The following is a 22,431-nucleotide window of genomic DNA, read 5'->3' on the forward strand; positions in this document are numbered from 1 at the left end:
TGCTTTTGGATCTACAGACTTGCTATGGGTTGAGCCACGACCCAAGACAAAAATGTTAACTACATCTCATGTTTTGTAATGGTTGACAACGGATTTAAGCCACCATGCTGATTTTGAGATCACAGTTGTTCTTTGTCAGATATAGGTAGGACCAGAATTCCAGCTTTAAACTGTTCAGTATTCTGAGCTTAGGGCGGCCTTATACCGCATCCCCATTAGGCGGGTCCATGACACCTATGGCTCACAAGAAGTGGGCAGAATGACATCTAGTGTCAGAAAGGTCTTACTGTGGGGAAGGGGGAGCAGCTCTGGATTGAAGGAGAGTATTGTGTGTGTGTTTTTTTTTTTATTCTTATTGATCTAATATTTTTTTCCTTAAATTCTGCTTTAACGATGGGAATTTCTCATGGTGGTTCCCTCAGTAACACTGGAATCAAGCCATAACCTCCACACAAAATGGTGATCATTACCTCTCTAAGGCAGCTATAGATGGGGCACACAAGGACTCGGAAGGGCTCCCCGGCGCTGCTTCTCATGGTGCCAAACACCTCACACAGGAAGGTGATGAAACCCAGCCAGCTCTCCACATCTGACTTGTGCAGCTCTTCTCGAACAGAGAAATCCTTCTGCAAAACACAAACAGACAAAATCAGTTAACCGCCACCAGCCGAGACATCAGAAAGAGGAACTTCAGAGGAGGCATGGTGCGAAATAACAGGAACTTGTGACAAGGACTTTTACTTCGGTTTAGAGCCGAAGAGCAGAAGAGGAAACCAGCAAAACCAAATGTGGTCAGTAATGTCTCTTGCGCGGAATGAGACAGTTTGACAGTTTATCTGTGTTTTGGTGACAGTTATTGCATCACACAGATACGACTTCTAAGGAAAACCACCATGGAAGATGCTTCTTAAAGGCCCTTTATAGAAATATTGTGTTCTGGTAACTGTACGGGGTTAATGCCTGTAATGATGGTATTCAGTATAAGAATTCCTATTTTCGGTAGGCCCTGCACAGTTATTGCTACATCTAAAGAAGACGATATCAGAGGCATCTATAGAATTCAGCTGCAGTTCAAACAAGTTTCCAGACTTCTCGGAATTGGCCAGCAAAAATGTCTGCCTTTGTCATGCAGGAGCGACCGGTACACTTGGAACCTGGAAAGCTCACTCAGCATGCGGCCTCCTCGCAGCCTCTTACCTCGCCTGCCGTGTTCGCACACATGTGGAGGACAAGGCGCGAGCTTGTACTGCTGGTGTTCAGCATATGTCAGGCAGAAGCTCAGCTGTAATTATCAACTTTTCAACAAGTAGATGGGACAGATTTATAACCAAACAATTAGGTTAGCCAGCTGAGGAGAAGCCGGCTCACAGAGCTGAACTGCACCCCTGCGGAGAGGAAACACTGACAAGAGAGTCCCGTTTAGTTTCTTACATTACATAAAAAGACATATATACTAAAGCTGTGTGTAATGTGATTGATATATATATATAATGACATTTTAGATTACCAAGTCACAGGATCACCAGGTATTACGTTAATCAAAGTTAAAGGATAAGTTCACGTTTCATTTTTTTTTTTTATAAATGCACATTTTTTTGCAGGTTAAAAAATGTGCAATTATTATTATTATTTTTTGGAGCCTGTGAAGCACTGCACCAGCGATCAGCAGCATTGGGAACAGGTTACATTTTCCACCCTAAAAACGGCTGGGACATGTAACGTGTTCCCAAAGGTGAACTTATCCTTTAATGATTTTAAGTGGAAGAAAAGCCCAACACAAACTATTCTTAAAACAAATATTATAACTGCTGACTTTTAATATAAGGACACTTACCTGTCCAGGTATCCTGCAATTTCGGCACCTCTAGCCGATTCGTCCATCGGCTTTGGGTGCATGCGCCGGCATCTTCACTAAGGGAAGCCTCGCGGCTTTATAGTCTGTTTCCTACTGCGCATGCGGGAGTCACGCTTCTGAATAGTCCCGCTGTTTTCTGGGACCTGTGTGTCTCCCAGAAGGCAGCTGGGGAGGTCAGAAATTGCGTAGATTGCCGTGCGGCAATCTTATCCAGAAGTGGGAGCGGGTACCTGGTTTTGACAGGTATCCACTCCCCCCAAAAAGTGGCAAATATGACAGTGGAGAGGGGGAGGGTGCGAACGGGCGGAGCTTCCCCTTTTGAGTGGAGCTCTGCTTTAATGCTCTCCAGTTCGGTCATTTGATCCCGCAGCTCAGGCTATCCTGTGTCAGTGAGCAGCTGCTGCAGGGAAGAAGGGAGAGCGCCAACAATGACTGGGCTGCAGGATCAGGTGATCTGATTGGATTAAAAAGAGGTAAGTATACAGATAATTTTTTTTATACAGGGTATACAGGAAAGGTAGGAGGAGGGCGAAGGAATAGTTGGAGTTAGGCCCTTTTCACATGGATGCCTCAGTTTGGCAGACTCCGCTTGCTTAGCGGGGGATCGCTCTGCTGATCCCCGCTAAGCAGGTGGATGACAGGTCCGTCTCCGCTCATTGTGCAGAGCGGAGACGGACACAATTCCGCTCTGCTCTATGAGGAAATCGGGTGAAAACAGAGCGTCTGTCGTTTTTTATCCGATCATATTCAATCCGCATGGATAGATGGAGAATAGGACCACCATCTGTCTTGATTTGGTGGACAGGATCGGATCAGATAGCGGCGGATGTCAGCAGACATGTCACTGCTGACATCCGCCGCTCCACAGAGCAGAATGGAGGGTCCGATCAGGTCCGCCTGAAAAACTGACAGGAGGACCTGATCGGACAGCCCATGGGAAAGGGGCCTTAGGCTTTTCTTCCACTTAAAAGTACTGAAAATCAATTTCCAATTACCATTTAAAACATCTATAAGATTTTATGGGATTAGGTATGCCTCCACTTCAAACGCTTGTTGCCCACCCACCACCATTCTAAAGCAATTCAATCAAAAGAGAGAAGAACAGTTACAATCATAAAGAGCCTATTGCAGATCTTTTAAAGAACGTTCTAGCACATGGCCAAATGTATATGAACATCCCTCAAATTACTGAGCTCTGGTGTTTCTAGTAAAGGGTACTGTTAATGCTACAGAATATAAAGATATTTTAGAGAATTGTGCACTTCCGACCTTGTCGTAATTTTGGGGAAGGCCCTTCTGTTCCACCATGACTGTGTACAAAGCCAGCTCCATAAAGACACGATTTGAGATTGGTATGAAGGAACTCGAGTGGCCTGCACACCTCCAACCTACTGAATACCTTTGGGATGAATTGGACCACTGATTACAAGCCAGGTCCTCTCATCCCACATCTTTACTTGACCTCACAAATTCCTCTTTAGGCTGAATGGAGACAAATCCCCGCAGACGCACTCCAAACTCTTGTGGAAAGCCTTCCCTGAAGAATGAAGTTGCAGCCCCAACTCTATATTAATGTCCATAGTCAACAGTCCATGAACTTTGGTCATGCGGTATATGTATAGGTAACCAACACAGACCCCTCACCTGATTTGTGAATCATTTTTGGGGGCCAAAAGCTATGGAAAATTCTCAAGAATATTACTAAGCTTCCAGCATAGTATGCAAGAGATTAAGTGTCAGTGCTGCCCTTAACAACCGGGCTCACACCTTATTTAACGAGGACCACTAATGTACTTAAAGATGGTAGAGAACAACATTGGGGCCAAAATGGTGGGATCTCCCCACCCTGATGAATAGCATTGGCTGATGCACAGCAGATACTCACTCTGCCTTTTTAAGTGTTTGGACTCTTCAGAAGAAAGGCATGCTGGATGAAGGCTCTGCTACCTGCCTGAAGTCCGTTCTCTACACAAAGGGTTACATTGACTCTGCACTCGTTGGTCTCAATCCAGAGACCTGTGTAATAACTTTAAATATTTACTTGTCAGCCCTACTGTGAACAGGCGCTGTGCGCTCACCCTGCGTACATCTGGCGTGCATGTGAAGCAGACCCGGGCCGGATTGGTTTTTAGTTATTCTTGACTTCACACCTCAATCTCCACTGTTTAAATGCCTGTCATTAGCGGTATTAAACATGGCAACTGCAGGAGCCGCGGGGCTCAGATAGAAAGTCTTCCTATTGGTTCGGCACAGAGCACAGAGCGGCTATGAGGTCACGTCTTCCGATATTACCATCACGTCATGTCCAATGGATTTATTTATGCAGCAGAAATACTTTGGTACTCGTTCGATTCTCTAGGCTGGAGAGCGCCAGTCATCCGTCAGCCAGAACACCCGATCGTTTCTTTTTCTTTAGAAATGAACAATAAGCCAGTCTGCAAGGTGCGGAATATGCGTCTATATGGGTACAGAATAGTGACAGCTGTAGGCCCTGAGTGATGTCAGTTATTTCTAATATGTTCTGGAGAAAATCACACCGTATTCAGTTAAAATAATAATTATTATTATGGATGGATATCCACATACACTGACTGCTCCTAAGCCAGCCACACACAGATTCTGCCTTGACTGATCTGAACGTGTAATAACTACTTACCGGAATGGATAAGATTTGAAAAGTTATGATAGGAACTCGTGCTACATGCGCTTCCCGTTTGGTAAAACATTGTCAGCAGGACAGGAAGTGAGGGGAAATCTTTCTACAAGAGAGTGGTACAATCTTTGACCACTCCATCCAAGATGAAGCAATTTTAATATTTCAGTTAAAAGCCTATTAAATGAGCAAAAGTTGTCATTTAAAGCCGTATTAACCCCAACACCAAAGATTGAATGTATTTCAGCTTACCAATCATTAAATGTGGTGGCTGCATTAGTCTTTTTATATTTAGTTTTTTTTTTTGCCCCCTCTGTTGCCTACCCAGTTTGGGTCCAGAGCAATTTTTGGCAATAAAATCACTTAAACCCGATTCAATAGAAACCAGCTGACATTCAACCTGTGTGTATGGCAGCCGGTCCGGCCGGCTTCTGAAGAAGGCTCATGAAAGATAGCAAGTGCTTGAGAAAGTGACAGGAGTAAAGCCCCGTACACACTGGTCAAATATTGGGCAGTTCAACAGAAACCAGCTGACATTTGGCCAGTGCAATTTTTTTTTTTGGGGGGGGGGGGGGCAAACAGTATGCCACTTCCCTGGTAGCACTTACCCCATCACTGGCGGCTTCCCGTTCCCCTGCTCTCCATGGGTCATCACGGCAACGGCAGCTTCCGTTTCCTCCCTCCTTGGCGGGCCAATCGGGAGTCTTCTCTTTTCGGCCAATCGGAAAACGGGTCTCACACCTGCTTCTGATTGCCTGGATTGAGGATCAATGTTTCAACAGCGAATATTCATTAGTTGTCGTAACACATCTGGGTGGGCTCCATTCGCATTCTCTGCGACCCGAGCCCACCCTATTTTGAAGCCTATTAGAGCCTCTGGCTCTAATCAGGTGCTTAAAAAAAAAAACCCCACTGCTGTAATTCATGCGTCCGTTGCCCTGAAAGGGGCCGGATGCATGAATAGGGGGTGGCAGTGGCGGCTGTGGATAGATTCATGCTATGCATGAATCTATCCATTGCATATAGGGGGTGGCCTGGAGAGGGGGGCGGCACACGGCATTTGGACCAATTCAACGGCAGCCTGTCCTATTGCTGTCAAAGGGGCATGACCGAAAAAGGTCTGCCAATCGGCATCCAATCACCGCTCTCAGTCATTGGCTGGTGAACTTACACTGGACCCCTTCCCCATCCCATACAGGAGTCCCCCGATCACCTACTGTGAGAGATCGGGTCGCCACTTTACCGGTCCGGGGATTTGAAATCTCTGCGGCTTAATCTCCTAAATGTACCTCTTAGCGTGTATGGATAGGAGGCATTCTAATCGGTGGGTGCTGACCAATCAGGACCTGGCTAGCCCATCCTGTCAGCGCTGGAGAAGAAGAGAGAAAGCCGAGGGGATTTCAAATCCCCAGACCGGTAAAGTGCCGACCCGATGTCTCACAGCAGGAGATCACGGGACTCTGGTATAGCAGGAGCAGGGGTGATGGTGAAGGGGGTCCAGTGTAAGTTCACCAGATTTTCTGTAAAGGTGAACTTACCCTTTAGGCATTTCTTTAGAACTGCCAAACTCATTATATATCTCCTGCAGTAAAAATCTAATAACATTTTATTTATGTTATTAAAGTTTGAACATGCACTACAGACACAGATTTAGGCTGCATTCACACCCGAGCGTAGCGTTCGTGCTTTCCGGCATTTTTTCACGCGTTTTATTGCGCGACTTGCGGGTTTGGGTGTTTGTTATTTTAGTATTATTATTAATAATAATTTATTTAGTATTTTTTCAGGTTGGGGTTAATTTTTTTTATTTATGAGGATTTTTAGTTATTTATGTATTTATTTTACATTTATTTATTCATATGTTATTACTATTTTATTTTTTAAATATTTTAATTTAAGCAGAAAATCACGCGAATGCCGCGCTTCCATTCATTTCTATGAGAGTAAAAACGTACCATAAACGCTCAAATCTGTCCGATTCGAGCTACAAAAAAAGCTCCAGAACTTTTTTGAGCTTCAAGGGACATGGAGTGGAGAGGTGAGCCATCTCTATAGAGAATTTTTTATTTTTTTTTCCCTCCAGCATTTTGTAGCTTCAAGCTTCAAAACGCTGATGCGCGAATGGTTACCTTAGCCATGGTGATATACAACGTCTTTATAAATAAAACCAAGTTCCATAAACAAACAAAAGTATTGCTTTATGACAAACAGAAGTGCAACTTTAAGTCCCCATTTACACTGCTTTGGTGCTGGGATTTGCAGCAATTCCTGTGCGTTTCCCTCACCGCATCACAATCGCCCTCCGTTCATGCGAACCGCCGCTGGTGTCAATGTTAAGTTAATGACACACCAAAAACTATTTGCAAAAATGCGATTGGCTGAATCGTATCGCATGATTGTGAACACCCAATGCTATCCGATTCCAGTGCGGCAAAAAAAAAGGAGAATGCACCTTTTTGACCCGGCAGCAGCTCGATTTGAGCCATATGAAATAAATGGGCTCAAATTGCACTGCAAAGAATAGCATGTGATTTGAACAGAAATGCGGTGTGATCTCTGTCTGAGTCACATGCAGTTCCCCACACCGCATCAGTGTGAACTGGGACTCTGACCCTGTAAACTCTATTGGCTGTAATGCTATTGCACATTGCAAATTAATGCACCCTACTTATTCTTTTTGGTAGTGCAATACATGTTTACAGTTTAATGTGCTCTCATTATAGGAAGGGGATGGAATGGTGTTGCCGATTTAGAAAGGGCCAGCAGAGGGCACCAAAGAGATAGCGTGAATGAGTGTAATGTGTGGAACTGCATAGGAAAGGGAAAGGATTGATGGGAGCCTGCGCCTGTCAGCCAATACGGCTTGCCGATAGAGTCAGAGGGCTGGAGCTTTGACAGGAGGAGCTCAAAGAAAAGCGGAAGTTCCGGTGGGTAAATATCCCTCCCTCACATTTTCGTCAGTTGACGAAAATTGGAATTGATTTTGGACATAGTTTTCGTCAATTGACTTAATTTAAATTGCATTTTCATTTAGTTTTCGTCACTAAAAACATAGAGCTGACGAATGCAACTAAAAGGAAAATATTTTATTATAATTAAAAGCTCCTTTGGCTGTACTTCTCCTGTGGATCACAGGAGTGCAGTTCATTCTGCATTCCTGTGACCCATTTTCAGCAGATGGCAGGCTGAAGTCCGCTATCTGCTGATGTCACAGAATTGGGGTCAGCCCACATTCCTGGACCGGCACCCGGCTCAGGCTCTCAGCGAGCCACTGAGAGCCTGAGCCGGCTGGTCCCGCCCCCTCCACAGCCTAGCGCTCCAGTGAGCAAGGAGGGGGCAGAGCAGAGAGCGGTAACTGACAGCCACAAGCTCTCTGCTTGGGGAGCTCTGAGAACCGAGCGATCAGCAGTGTTAGATTGCTCGGTTCTCAGTGTTCGAGCCGGCGGGGGACAGGTGCCGCATCCAGACCGATGCTGCATCCACCTAGGCAAGTATAAATCTGCAAAAACCACACACACACACACACACACACCTCTTTCAACACTGCAACCATGGTTCCCTCTATAAATACAATAAAGTAAGCATAGGGACAGGACATGTGTTATTCAGAGGATAACCAGGTGAAAAAAAAGGGGAAGAGAAAAAGCCTTAAAAAAATAAATGCGGTCACCTCATATAAGAACAGGAAAACTGCCATACAGTAAACTTGTTTTTGAGTTTCGATGTGCTTTTCGCTTACAGACACCTCAACATGGAGGTTGGAGAATAGGGGCCTGCTTATGTATGTTGGCTCTCCCGTATGGAAGCTTGGCGTTGTAGAGTGAAAGGTGACACGCAGCAGTCCTGGAGATAGCGCAGCTCAGGATCATTAGCCTTGGGGTGGAAAAAGTGGCAATGTCTTGATAATGAAGTGAAGGGAGGAAAGAAATGGAGTGCGATCTCAGATAACATTCCTGAGGAAGTGGCAGTGGGATGTAGTGATAGGACTGTGGAGAGGGAAGGAATGCAGTCTGGAGGAGGAGATAATCACTGGATGGGGGAAGAAAAGGGAGCCAGACAATTCTATATCAGAGCTGCAAGCCTGGGCAAAGAGAAATCGTTCCATCAGCTGCCAAGGACTACATGCTCCAGCATGCACTTTCTAAAGATGGCTACAGGCAAAGGGTAGCCAGACAAGATCTGACCAACCGAAGACATCTTTCCTTCCAGCTTTAGAGAGCAGTGCATTGTGGTAACGTGCATGCTATCACAATGCGCATTAACGCACGTTACTTGTATTAGCGCATTGTAGTGCCTTTCCTTTATAAAAGACAACCCGACACACTAAGACAATGCATCCCCAAAGCAAAAGTGTTGCAGCACACACCAATGCATGATAATGTACTACTGTAGTTTGTGGTGCGCTGTGTTGCCAAGCCGGACAGGAAGTAAGGGGAAATCTCTCCAACAGGGTCCCGGGAAAAAAGTAAAACCCTACAATGGTTTACATGGAAAAAGAAGGATGACCGCACACTGCTGAATAGGAGATCCAAAAGCTTTTTGTATCAATTCATGGTAAAAACACCACAGCCATGAAGACCAGTGCAACTGTTGACGTCTTTCACGCTGAAAAGCGCTTAGTCATTACGAAGCGTGTCAGCAGTTCCTCTGGTCTCTGTATGGCTGTGATGTTTTTACCTATGGATTGATAAAAAATAGAGAGCTTTTGGATCTCCCATTCAGCAGCGTGCGGTCATCCATCTTTTTCCTTGCAAGTCTTCACGGTTGTGAACCGGGCGAGCACATTCTGGTGGGAGAAGATAAGGAGGCTAGTACTGAGGTGGACCGATCTGGAGTGGTATAGGGTTTGTCTTATACACCCCCCCCCCCACAGGGGTTATGATCCTTTCCCATTCTATCCAAGACTTTCAAAAAATAGTTGTGACAGGACATATACAGTATATATCTCCCTATAGTGTAGACACATTGTGCTGAATGACTGCACCTTCCATACCAGCTGTTTCATAACTTTGAGGACATCTGTCAGGCTCCATATCCCTTGAGGTCCAAGCAGTCATCCATATATCACAGAACAAGGAGGTGCTTGTTGTAATTTCTCCTCACCATTTTCACAGCTGGGTAGATCATCCATGGAAGAGAAGGTATCTTCCATGGATAAGTGTTATATTTACCAGCCATAGTGCAGTGATGGAGGTGGCTGAAATGGCGAAACAGACAGACCACGGAGCCCTCTGGCCTCGCAGTTATCTTACAAATATATTGTTACCTTGCCTTTCATGGTACAGTGACAGTGTCTGTATAAAGACCACATCCAAACCACTTAATACCCACCTTCACCACTACAAAAATACTGGTATTTCTAGGTATGGGAAGCAGGTGACCTCTTTCCTTCCAGTAGACAATCACTAGGCCCAAGCACATGACAGAAGGAGTGATGACACCACTACCCCTGAACTTCTCCAGCTGTTATATTCATGGAGCCCAGACAGAGAATGGAGAGACAAGGGGAGTGCTACAAAGGGAAGCATAGATTGGTTAGGGAGTTGGCTTTCCCAAATTACTGTTACTTTGCCCTGATTAGACTAGGTGACCGCGTTTCTTTGTAAAGTAAATGTACTTGGCTAAAATAAAAAGAAAAACATTATTTCTTCTTAAATCATAAGAAAAACTGACTAAAGTGCAAATATTAAATGCAAACATTAACAAAATGTGAAAGAAAGTGTCCATGCAAAGTTGAATCAAAAAGTCCCAAAACCAAAGAAAGTCCCATTTACACGTGCAGCATTTCAAATTGTTGTTCTCAAGATGTGCCAGCAACATCCACCAACACCAAAAAAATGATAAAGGTGCGGGCTTACCAGACCACAACTACCCTTATTCAGAGCGGTTAGCACAAGCTGAAATATTATTCAACAGCAATAATGGCACTTCTTCTCATGAGTTAAGATCTGGACCCAGTACCAAATGGACTCCTCCTCTTCTCTATTGGCTCAAATCACACAATGCTCAGGCATGGTCCACTGTCGTCATTATCAGAAAGCCAGACCAGAGCAATGGTGTGCAGATGATGGTGAATATGGCGCATGTAGACAAGAAGAAGCTCAAAGAGGCTAGATGTGATCAGTAGCACTAAGAAATTTTTTATAGCTGCTTCCATCTACCAGGGGTGTTGGCATGCATGATAATAAGTTCCATTAAAGAGACTGTGTTTATTATGGCCATATGGTTTCAGATATCAGTTGATTAGAAGCCCTACGTACTTCAAAGACAACATTTGTTAACAGGTTCAATTTAGAGATCTAAACAGTTCTGTGGTTAGAAGCTACTGAAGTGTTGGTTTTTTTTTTATGTTCAGTGGAGTGCTTCTTTAAAAAGGATCTGACCTCGTCCTCCAGGGTTACACTAAGAGTCTTGCCTCTGTGACACAGGCCCAGCAGTGTTGCTAGCGAGCAAGCCTGTTGCTTTATTCCTGGGCACCCCTCCTGGAAGCACTGAATAGCTTGCATAGTTGTCTGCTATCCGATAGCCCTTTCCTGGTGACACAGACAAAAATGCACTTGTGAAGAATTTGTTATGGGGTCTCAGTATTGGAACCGCGTTACTATGTGTGAACCGCTGACCCAGGCCTTAGTGTCAGTGTTTGTGTGTACGTCCAACGCGGCGCGTACTGTCACAACACACAAGTGTTACTTTTTCCAAAGCAACATTATCACCTCCTGCAGAAATCAGCTATTCGCTTTCGTTCTCAAGATAGCTAAAACTTACTGGAAGTACATGTGTCCCCAGCTACTTTCCCTCAATCCAATAATAGGTTTTAATGAGTTTTAAGAGCTAAGGCAGCGAATAGAGCCAGTGGATTGTTTCCTAACGCTAATCAGGAAACTGTATGCCACTAAAATAATATTGGAACTATACCTCTACAACACCCAGGTCTACAAGATGCTACTACCTTGGCAGAAGGTGTCCTCTTGCCTTAATTACTGCATTTGGAGGGAGCTAGGTTAGGCAGGAACATGAGGGTACAGGCAAACATACAGCAATAGTGAAATCGTGATGGGACATTGGTGGGGAGAGGAAGAAGAAGCAATGGGGGAAAAGGTAATCCATGGATTCCTAAACTAGGGTTGCCACCTCATCCCTTTAAACCCGAACACATATGAATTACACAGGTTCTGTGGCTGATTGAGGTGGTAATTAAGCTCACCTAGTGCCTTATCTGCATTAAATTAGCCTCAGAACCTGTGTAACTCATATATGTGTTCAGGTGTAGCCTCCCTGACGGTTTTCCCGAGTGTGGCTTGGGGTTAAATATCAGCACAATTAGCGGTAACCCCGAGCCACACTCGGGATTACATCTCAGTATCCTGGTGCAGGTTACTTACCTTGTCCCCAGGATCCTGCGATGTCCCCCCGCGGTGTCTGCGGGCTCTGTCCTTTGCCCGAAGCCGCTCTGTGGTGGGCTCTGTTTCCTGTGAGCGTCGCGACGCACTGGGGTGGAGCCTGGTGGCAAATTAAAAAAAAATGCAAAAATCATAACACATACAGTACTGTAATCTTACAGATTACAGTACTGTATGAAATTATTTCACATCCCTTTTTGTCCCCAGTGCTTTGTCCAGTGCCCTGCATGCAGTTTTATATTATATATACTGTTCTTTCTGCCTGGAAACTTGAGATTGTCCATAGCAACCAAAAAGTATCCCTTTACGTCAAAAGTGGCTTTAGACAAGTTAGAAAACAGCGATAGTAAATTAGAATAGTTGCAGAATTGAGCGATAGCGAATCGTGGGGAAATTTATTTCATTATTATATTATTTTTTTAATTTATATTTATTATATTATAATTTATGATTTTGTGTTTCAGACTTCATCGTACCCGGGATATCTACTAGACTCTTGGTGGACAGATCTAAGTGTGTTATTGCTAAGAATTACAGGCCTACAATATAAAACGCCAAATTTCTATGCAAAATATTTGTACCGCTTTGAGACGCAAAAATCATACCGCCAGGAAGGTTAAAGGGATGAGGTGGCAACCCTATCCTAAACTGACTTGGATGGGTTCAGTGGAAGGACTGGAAATACACAATATAAAATATAGCCCAGTGTTTCTCAATATTTTTTCAGTGAAGGCACCCTTTAAAAATTACATCCACAAATGTAGGACGTTAGAGGCGATTTATTCTTCCAAAGCAAATACACTTCTGCAAACTGGTACTGACTAGTATTCCAATGTTTCTCTTCTCCCTCAGTTTTTCTCCATCACTCAGCTAATGTGACCCCAATGCTGGAGAGGGGAAGAAGAGGGGGAGACAAGGATGCTGTGCAGGTGACCGACATCCTCCATATCAAATGATGATGCCATTGGCCCTCCTGTCCCTTCTGTATTGAACTGTATTCTAATTGTGCTGCGACCCCCCCCCCCCCACAGCGCTGCGCAAACTGTTGGCGCTATATAAATCATGTATAATAATAATTGGTCGTTAGGGCACCATTAGGTAGAAGGCTGTAATGGTGCACAATGAAAACCTATGACTTTGTGTAACTAAAAAAGGTAGGCTTCCATCCACACGCCGGCTTGTATACAATTTGTGGGCAATTTTTAGGCATCTTGCCAAGGCACCCCTGAAGAAACCTCAAGGCACCCTGGTTGAAAGAGACTGCTATAGCTTATAGCAGCCTTTCTCAACCAGGGTTCCATGGAAGCCTAGGGATCCGCCAGAGGTTGCTAAGGGATTCCCTGAGCAAGGGGTGATGTCTGCCTCTCAGATTTCTATTGACACAATGACCTTTTTAACTATATGTAAGAAGGTGATTCTTCCCACTAGCCACAAATGTAAGGCGTATTCTTCCCACTGACCACAACACTAATGTTCAGTGAGCTGTAGATACAGTAACTATTACCAGGTGTTCCCTGAGACTGGAAATTTATTTCAAGGGTTCCTTTAAGTTAAAAAGGTTGAGAAATGCTGGCCTATACTAAATGCAGTTCCTAGATTACTGACAGCAAGGGGGATTTCAAGAATGGGTTACACAAAAATATTCCTCAGATGGAAAGCAGAAGTATTTTATCTATTACTGTAGTTGAAAAAAGATCTCGCAATACCCTACTGTCTAAGTCAGGGTTTCTCAACCAAGGTTCCAGAGGTTGCTTAGGGTTCCCTGAGCAATTTCTGCCTCTCAGATAAACTCCCAATAACACCATTGATTTTTTTTTTAGCTATCTGTAAGCGGGTAATTCTTCCCAATGACCACAAGTGCATGGTAGCCACAGAGGGTCACCCGCTTGGCATGGGGACCATATACAAATTGCCTTGCTCGCCTCTCCAGCTTGTCCAATCAGAGAATGATTTGCATTCTTTGAGAGAAATACCAGAATCTGTCACTTTAAGCTCTTTTTGCTTTTCATTACACAGTATTTTTATAGCGCCCAACAGTGTGCGGGGAATTAATGAGGACTAGGATGTGAAAAGATGAGGGAAAGTGGAGAACTCAGATGAAAAGGGGCGAAGGGGGGGGGGGGGCTCCAAATTGGAGGGGGGTTACAGAGGACTCTGCGCAAAAAGGGGGCAGGGGGTTGGGGCTGAGGACTTTGAAGTGAAGGGGGAGGGGGGCTCCAAAAATGAAGGGGGGGGGGGTTACCAAGGACTCTAATGTATAAAAAGGGGGGCAGAGGGTTAGGGCTGAGGACTCTGATGTGAAAGGGGAGGGGAGGGCTTACTGAGGACTCTAATGCGTGAAAAGGTGGGCAGGGGGTTGGGGCTCAGAACTCTGATGTGAAGGGGGATGGGGGGTGCTCCAAAATGAAGGTGGAAGCTGGGTTTACAGAGGAATCTAATGTGTGACAAGGGGGGCAGAGGGTTGGGGCTGAGGATTCTGATGTAAAAGGGGGAGGGGGGGCTCCAAAATGAAGGGGGAGGTGGGGGGTTACCAAGGACTCTAATGTGTAAAAAGGGGGGCAGAAGTTTAGGGCTGGGGACTCTGATGTGAAAGGGGAGGGGGGCTGCACAAATGAAGGGGGGGTGGGGGTTACAGAGGATTCTAATGAGTAAAAAGGGGGGAGGGGGTTGGGGCTGAGGACTCTGATGTGAAGGGGGAGGGGGGCTCCAAAATGTAGGGGAAGTGGGGGTTACGGAGGACTCCAATGTGTGAAAAGGGGGGCAGGGGGTTGGGGCTGAGGACTCAAAAAAAGGAAGGGATATGAGGTCTGTGTGGAAGTTCGAGAAGGGGAAAGTAAGGACTCTGTGAAATGGGGTTGGGTTGGGGAGGGGGTATGTATTGGGCGCATGTTTGTATGTATGGGTTGTTTGTTAAGAAAAAACATCCGAGGGGGAGTTCAGGGAAGAGGGAGCTGAAGTTCTGCTCTAAATAATTATAATGGTTGATCGGTTCACTTTAAACTGGCGTGTTTTGACGTGGCATTTCAGCTCCTGCTGCCATGTAAACAGAGACTAATGAGGCGAATTTGTACCACAAGAAAAACAAACATGGGTGTTTGATGCTGCTGTGCAGTTCCTGGCAATGAGCGGCGCAGACTAGATCAGATAGGTGGGTACGCCGGCTGCCAGTCGCAGGACCTTATCACCGCTGTCTTCCTCTCCAGACGCCAACACTATTCTTGGCATATCCTGAAGTGCCCGGCACTTCCTAAGCCTCTGCTGTCCACAATGGAATGGGAGACTCTTCCTTTCTCTCAGGGAAGGGCCTCATTCCAAATGGACTGTCTTCTCAGACTTCAAAGGGAATATGTTCCAGTGCAAACGGCATTCAAGCTGGAGGAACGCACGCGAAGATGACCTGTGACCTCTGTCACTGCATTTATCTAAACAGACATCATCATTGCCAGGATCCTGGACGTTGAGGAAGAGTGGAAAAAGAAAAAAGATATGAGATGAACATTTGATTGTTATCTATTGTGATTTGTCCTGGCCAAGTGTTAGCACTGCACAGGATTATGGATTTTTAATTGCCTTTTAGTCTTAAAAAGGAGATGTAAACCCAATTGCTAAAATCTCACCTTTAATCTTTAAATTGTTAATGTTATTCCAAAAGTTGATTTCAACGCTTTAATCTGCACCTGTCATTAAAAAAAATCCCTGGTGGTCCTGCCGTGAAGGCCCTACCTTTCTGCTATAGGGTGACAACGTTATGTTTGTCACCCAAATGTGCTCCTGCATTGTCACCTTGTCTCATGGGCTTCAGGTGGACATTTCAACACACATTATGCAGGCTTGATGCACAGTTGTTAGCATTGGGAATAAAGCTTTGAGAAACGCCATTGCTGCACAAATTCAAAGAGGTTGCAGGGGATCAGCAGCACTGAGATACAACAAAGCATGAAAAAAAAGAAGGGAAAAAAATTAAAATCCACCTGCTATGCTTGTACAATAAACGTTCATAGGAACAATCATTTGGCAGGTGAATCATAACCTGGTAATCCACTTCATGACCAGGCCATTAGTTACTATTCAGCACTGTGCTATTTTAACTTGTAATTGCGCAGTCATGCAACGCAGTACACAAATTAATTTTATAGAATTTTTTTTTTACACGTGCGAGTGCACGTGGGTCCGCGAGTACCTGTATATTGTCTTGTTGAGTACCTGTGTAGTGTATTGTTGAGAATTAGTGTCAGGAAGCTAGTTGGTAGGTAATTTGGACAGGGTATAATCCTCATTGAAATTGGTAGGTACAATGCCCGCCGGGTATGGAGATGCGACTCGGTGTACACCTTGCAGCATGTATACGTTCCTTGAATATTGCTATGCAAAATGTAAGCACATTGTTTCCCTGGTTCTGAATCTAGGGAAGCAACTGTCAGCACTGAGAAGACCATCCATACTAAAGGAGAGCCGGGAACGTACCCGGCAGGGGCCGGCACAGAGGCAGGTGGAGACAAAGAGGTGCAGGCACCAGAAAAGAGTAGATGGGTGACAGTCAGGAAGGGTAGAGGGGGAAGTTCCAGGGAGGCCGATCCAGGGCTGGAGCATCCCAATAAGTACGCTCCATTGAGTGACATTGTTGAAACCAGAGACCAGCACTGCTGGAGCTGAGGGACTCTACCAGCTGCCAGGGGAAAAACTCCTCCAGTGAGAGTGGGGGGAAGCGAAGGGAAAGGAAAGACAGATTCTGGTGGTAGGGGACTCAATTCTTAGAAAGACAGAGAGGGCAATCTGTGACAAAGACATGAAGCGCCGAACTGTATGCTGTCTACCGGGTGCTCATGTTCGGCACATTATGGATCTGGTGGACAGATTACTGGGAGGGGCTGGGGAAGACTCAGCTGTCATGGTGTACGTTGGCACCAATGACAAAGTCAGAGGCAGATGGAGTGTCCTAAAGAACGATTTTAGGGACTTGGGAGCTAAATTGAGGAAAAGGACCTCCAAGGTAGTATTCTCAGGAATACTACCGGTACCTCGAGCCACACCAGAAAGGCAGAGGGAGAATTAGGGAAGTAAACAAGTGGCTGAGGAGCTGGTGTAGTAAGGAGGGGTTTGGGTTCCTGGAGGAAAACTGGGCCAACTTCTCAGGCGGTCAGCAGTACTATAGAAGGGATGGACTGCACCTCAATGAGGAGGGTGCAGATCTGCTGGGAGTAAAGAAAGACAAAAAGTTAGAGGGGTTTTTAAACTAGGCGATGAGGGGGAGGGTCCAGAGGTAGAGATAGTCAGCACGGAACATATTCCAGAGGGTAGTGTTGGGGGCATTAGTGGTAGGTTGACTAAAGCACATAAACCCAAGGTAAGTATAGTAACAAGTCCTAGTTTCAATCTGGGAACACCTAATAGGAGGATAGTATGCGACCGGTCTAAACTACTTGGCATGTTCACCAATGCTAGGAGCTTGGTGGAAAAATGGGTGAACTACGAGGGGGATTTGGATTTTGTGGAAATTTCAGAGACCTGGTTCAACAGATCTCATAATTGGGTGGCAACCATTCAAGGGTATTTCCTTTATCGCAGGGATAGAGAGGGTAAAAAAGGGGGGAGGGGTAGGTCTATATATCAAGAATAATGTACAAGTGAATGTGAGAGAAGACATCACTAAGGGAGCTAGGGAGAAGGTGGAGTCTTTATGGGTAGAGCTCCAAAGGGATGAAGCTAAGGGGAAAATAATACTGGGAGTATGCTATAGGCCCCTTGACCTGAGGGAGGAGGCAGAGGTGGACCCTCCTATCTCAATTTGGATTAGCAGCAAGGATGGGAAGTGTCATCATAATGGGGGATTTTAATTATCCAGACATAGACTGGGCGGAGGGAACCACGCATTCGTCTAAGGCTTGCCAGTTCCTAAATGTCTTGCAGGACAATTTCATGGGTCAGATGGTAGACGCACCATCTAGAAATAAAGCGTTACTAGATCTACTGATTACCAACAATACAGACCTGATCGCTGATGTGGAAATACAGGGCAATTTAGGAACCAGCAATCACAGGTCAATTGGCTTCAGTATAAATCACACAAATAGGAAACATAAGGGAAATACAAAGACACTGAATTTCAAAAGAGCCAACGTCCCTAAACTACGAACCTTGCTAGAAGATATAATTTGGGATAAAATCTTAGGAACAAAGAACAGAGAGAGATGGGTTTGCTTTAGGAGCATATTAAATAAGAGAATTAGCCAGTGCATCCTATTGGGTAATACATTTAAAAGAGCGAACAAAAGTCCTGGATGGCTTAACCCCAATGTAAAAATGCATATAAAAGCAAAGGAGAAGGCCTTCAAAAAATACAAGGTTGAGGGATCATCATCATTATTCAGACTTTATAAAGAATGCAACAAGAAATGTAAGGGTGCAATTAGGGTGGCTAAGATAGAACACGAAAGACACATAGCGGAGAAAAGCAAAAAACAAAAAACAAAAAAGTTCTTTAAGTATGTAAACAGTAAAAAAGGGAGAACAGACCATATTGGCCCCATAAAGAATGAGGAAGGACATCTGGTTACAAAGGATGTGGAGATGGTGAAGGTATTGAATTTATTCCTCTCCTCAGTCTTCACGAGGGAATCGGGGGGCTTCAGTAACCAAAACTGCAGTGCTTATCCTCATGACACATCACAGGAAGCACCCTCATGGCTAACAGAGGACAGAATTAAAATTAGACTTGGAAAACGTAACATTAATAAATCACCAGGACTGGATGGCTTGCACCCGAGGGTACTTATGGAACTCAGTCAAGTAATGGCCAGACCATTGTTCCTAATTTTTACTGACAGTCTACAGACTGGAATGGTACCAGCAGATTGGAGAAAAGCCAATGTAGCACCAATATTTAAAAAGGGCCCTAAATACATCCCTGGGAATTACAGACCAGTTAGCCTAACATCAATAGTATGCAAGCTCCTGGAGGGGATGATAAGGGACTACATACAAGATTTTAGTAATGAAAACGATATCATTAGCAGTAATCAGCATGGATTCATGAAGAATCATTCTTGCCAAACCAATCTATTAACCTTCTATGAGGAGGTGAGTTGCCATCTAGATAAAGGAAGGCCCGTAGACGTGGTGTATCTGCATTTTGCAAAAGCATTTGACACAGTTCCCCATAAACGTTTACTGTACAAAATAAGGTCCGTTGGCATGGACCATAGGGTGAGTACATGGATTGAAACCTGGCTACAAGGGCGAGTTCAGAGGGTGGTGATAAATGGGGAATACTCGGAATGGTCAGGGGTGGGTAGTGGGGCCCCACAGGGTTCTGTGCTGGGACCAGTTCTATTTAAATTATTCATAAACGACCTGGAGGATGGGGTAAACAGTTCAATCTCTGTGTTTGCGGATGATACTAAGCTAAGCAGGGCAATAACTTCTCTGCAGGATGTGGAAACCTTGTAAGAAAATCTGAACAATTTAATGGGTTGGGCAACTACATGGCAAATGAGGTTTAATGTAGAAAAATTTTAAATAATGCATTTGGGTGGCAAAAATATGAAGGCAATCTATACACTGGGGGGAGAACCTCTGGGGGAATCTAGTATGAAAAAGGACCTGGGGGTCCTAGTAGATGATAGGCTCAGCAATGGCATGCAATGCCAAGCTGCTGCTAACAAAGCAAACAGAATATTGGCATGTATTAAAAAGGGGATTAATTCCAGAGATAAAACGATAATTCTCCCCTCTACAAGACTCTGGTCCGGCCGCACCTGGAGTATGCTGTCCAGTTCTGGGCACCAGTCCTCAGGAAGGATGTACTGGAAACAGAGCGAGTACAGAGAAGGGCAACAAAGCTAATAAAAGGGTCTGGAGGATCTTAGTTATGAGGAAAGGTTGCGAGCACTGAACTTATTTTCTCTGGAGAAGAGACAATTGAGAGGGGATATGATTTCAATTTACAAATACCATACTGGTGACCCCACAATAGGGATAAAACTTTTTTGCGGAAGGAAGTTTAACAAGACACGTGGCCACTCATTAAAATTAGAAGAAAAGTACTACGTAGAGGGTTCTTTATTGTAATGCCCCGTACACACGGTCGGACTTTGTTCGGACATTCCGGATTTTTTCCGACAGATGTTGGCTCAAACTTGTCTTGCATACACACGGTCACACAAAGTTGTCGGAAAATCCGATCGTTCTGAACGCGGTGACGTAAAACACATACGTCGGGACTATAAACGGGGCAGTGGCCAATAGCTTTCATCTCTTTATTTATTCTGAGCATGCGTGGCACTTTGTCCGTCGGATTTGTGTACACACGATCGGAATTCCCGACAACGGATTTTGTTGTTGGAAAATTTTATCTCCTGCTCTCCAACTTTGTGTGTCGGAAAATCCGATGGAAAATGTCCGATGGAGCCCACACACGGTCGGAATTTCCGACAACACGCTCCGATCGGACATTTTCCATCGGAAAATCTGACCGTGTGTACGGGGCATAAGAGTGGCAAGGATGTGGAATTCCCTTCCACAGGCGGTGGTCTCAGCGGGGGGCATCGATAGTTTAAGAAACTATTAGATAAGCACCTGAATGACTACAACATACAGGGATATACAATGTAATACGGACATATAATCACACACATAGGTTGGACTTGATGGAATTTTTTTAACCTCACCTACTATGTAACAAGTAGAGCTTTCTTTTGGTGGTATTTGATCACCACTGGGCTTTTTATTTTTTTGCGATATAAAAGAAAAAAGACTGAAAATTAAAGATACAACAATATTTAAAAAAAAAAATTGAATTTCTTCATACATTTTGGCCAAAAAAAAAAAAAAAAAAGAAAAATCCCAATAAGTGTATATCGATTGGTTGTGAAATTTATAGCACCTACAAACTATGGTATATATACCGGAATTCCTATTTTTAAAATTTTTTTATTTAATTTAAACTGCTAATGGTGGCAATCAATGACTTATAAAATGGGACAGTGATAGCGTGGTCGGCAATCTGACACTGACGCGGGGGGAAACCGACTAACTGCCACCGACATCACCAGTGACACTAATACAGTGATCAGTGCTAATAATATACCCTGTCACTGTACTAATGACACTGGCTGGGAAGGGGTTAACATCTAGGGTGATCTAAGAGTTAAATGTGTGCCTATGTGTAACGTGTGTACGGCTACCCATACTGCTTTTACCAAGAGATCTCTCAGTTTCTCATCCCTGAAAAATAGACAGGTCGCTCCCTCTGTACAAAGCTTTGTGTTGTTTACCAACACAGAGCTCTGGGCTGTGATTGCACACAGCCAATCAGCAGGTCCCAGACGTGAATCATTGGCCAGGACTTGCTGACAGGCTCCTGTTGTGTACAATTGCAGCGCGTGCCAGCCAGGGGGTGCGCACCCAAAAGCCAGAAGTGGGCAGTGACGTATGGGTACATTGCTTTGCCTAAAGCGGCTGCATGTCAGCAGTACACACCTCCTGTTGTATGGCGGCCACACACACTTCGATTTTAGTATCCGATTGAAGTTTATTTTAATCAAATTGGAAACCGACCGATTAGCAATAACTACCCTTCTGAATTTAGACTTGGTTTGGATTGGATTAGATCAACGGTGTCTATTGGCCAGGAATGAAAATTATTAATTTTGGCAGCAATGAGGTTATTTGCCCATATATTTGATTGTATTTCGATTGATCAGAATATGAACTTGCATGCTGAGAACAAAGATACGATCAACGACTTACAATCGTAACTATCCAGCGGCGGCTGCTGCACCACTTTTTTTTGGGGGGGGGTGGGACGGCAAACAAAATCCCCCCGCCTGCTTGCAAGCCCGCCAGACCCTCACTTACCCCCATCCAGGTCGCGGGCAGCTTCTCCTCCAGGCCACTCCGTATTAGGACCCGTTTCCTGTCCTGATTGGCTGGGAGGAGAATCAGGAAGACAATAGCGAATGTTGATTCGCTAATGTCACAAGTGGGTGGACTTGGGGCGCAGTGCTCTGCACACAGAGCCCAAACTTTTGAAGCCAATTAGAGCCTCCGACTCTCGTACTCTATGCGTCCGGCACCCCGCATAGAGATTAGGGGCCGGAGCATAGAGATTAGGGGGAGGAGCATAGAGATTAGGGGGCGGAGCCCCTGCACACCTTATAGACGGGCCGCAGCTGCAACTATCGATCGGATTCTGCTTACCAGTGTGTCGTATATTGATAAATTGCGTTGTCAGTTGATCATTCCTATAGGAAGAGATTGATCAGAAAATAAATTGATCATTTTTTTTAAGCTTGTATGACCCCCCCCCCCCCCCCCTCAAAGAGTGGCAACCATACTAAGCAGCGTTGTCACCCTAGGAAATGGGAGTGTGATAGGACTACATAACCAGTTCATCTCTTCTCCACAATAGGGGCAGGTGTTTTGTAGTCCAAGGAGATAGCAGGGGATAATGCTAACTGATAAATGTTCAGAAGCAGACAGCACAGGAAGTTCACAAGAATTCTGGCTGGATGAACAGCTATTTT

The 22,431-nt window shown here is 44.8% G+C and overlaps 1 protein-coding gene across 2 annotated transcripts in view; it reads right to left on the bottom strand.

Annotated features, from left to right (window-relative positions):
• Window positions 1–22,431, bottom strand: part of CTIF (cap binding complex dependent translation initiation factor) — a 354,845-nt gene that overhangs the window by 15,072 nt on the left and 317,342 nt on the right. For both annotated transcript variants that reach the window (XM_073619271.1, XM_073619262.1), the window contains exon 11: window positions 471–626. In XM_073619271.1, the coding sequence (XP_073475372.1) occupies window positions 471–626 (156 nt within the window). The remainder of the gene's footprint in view (window positions 1–470; window positions 627–22,431) is intronic.

This window comes from Aquarana catesbeiana, linkage group LG01 (assembly GCF_042186555.1).
Source record: "Aquarana catesbeiana isolate 2022-GZ linkage group LG01, ASM4218655v1, whole genome shotgun sequence".
Lineage (NCBI taxonomy): Eukaryota > Metazoa > Chordata > Amphibia > Anura > Ranidae > Aquarana > Aquarana catesbeiana.